Raw genomic sequence first — 906 nt, forward strand, 5'->3', positions numbered from 1 at the left:
TTGTACAACAATGTTCGAACAAGCCGCACCTGACCAAAGATGGAGTCCATCAAAGCCAAAGGAATAGAGGTCATCACCCACTCCATTTCCGCCCCAACCTTCCCCACCGCTGGGGGAGGGCACATAACCATTGGTGTTGGCCCAGCCCACTCTGAGGTGAGATGCCTCAGCTGTGACGAATGGCAGCGCTTGGTCTACAATCAGCTCATAGTACCACTTCTTATACTGCGCAGAGCCTTCACTAACACCCAGAAAGATATTAGGGCAAATGCTGAAATGAGAGGAAAAAGGAATTTTGTCACTCATCAGCTCAAACAATGACAAGCTAGAGTGAACGCTATCACACAGTTGATATCTTTATACCTGCTTACGTAATTCATCAGGCGTGTCTGAAGCAACAAGTCTCTTCCCGGCAGCAGGTTGTCACAGATCAGGTGCTGGTTTGAGCGTACTGCCACACCGTGACACACACAAAGGGAACACAACACATCAAGAACCTACACAGCATGCACATACAGAAAGGATGTCAGAACACATCACTGATACAGGACCACACTTGCCAATACCAACAAACATGCTGAACATCAGAAATCCTGGTTGATAGATTTGGTTGTAAATAATAATAAAAATAAAATACTCTGCGGATGAATATCAGATCCCAAATTCATAACTGTAACTGAATGCCGGCGAATATTGCGCCTTGCATTCGACTGTTTAGAACCACATACCTTGTGGTTGCGTCCATGTTTGTCCAGAAGCGAAATTATGGATTTGATATGTCCCTCTTTGATAAGGTTCAGTGCTTCAGGACTCTCCACCAGCACACAGTGAAGAACCTCCAGTATGCCTGAATGAAAATTTGCATTTGGTGTTAAAACAAAAACAAACAATAACAACAACAACAAC

At 44.4% G+C, this 906-nt stretch overlaps 1 protein-coding gene across 1 annotated transcript; it reads right to left on the minus strand.

Annotated features, from left to right (window-relative positions):
* Positions 1–29: 29 nt before the first annotated feature.
* LOC109509208 (ryanodine receptor 2-like) lies at positions 30–847 on the minus strand (the record flags this gene model as incomplete). The annotated part of the gene is made up of 3 exons (XM_019859091.1): positions 30–271; positions 364–497; positions 729–847. Coding segments are annotated over 3 exons (495 nt in total), but the record flags the coding sequence as incomplete, so codon positions are not given.
* Between the last annotated feature and the right edge of the window lie 59 nt (positions 848–906).

The sequence above is a fragment of the Hippocampus comes genome, unplaced genomic scaffold, assembly GCF_001891065.2.
Source record: "Hippocampus comes isolate QL1 unplaced genomic scaffold, H_comes_QL1_v1.1 C16809092, whole genome shotgun sequence".
Taxonomy (NCBI): Eukaryota; Metazoa; Chordata; class Actinopteri; order Syngnathiformes; family Syngnathidae; genus Hippocampus; species Hippocampus comes.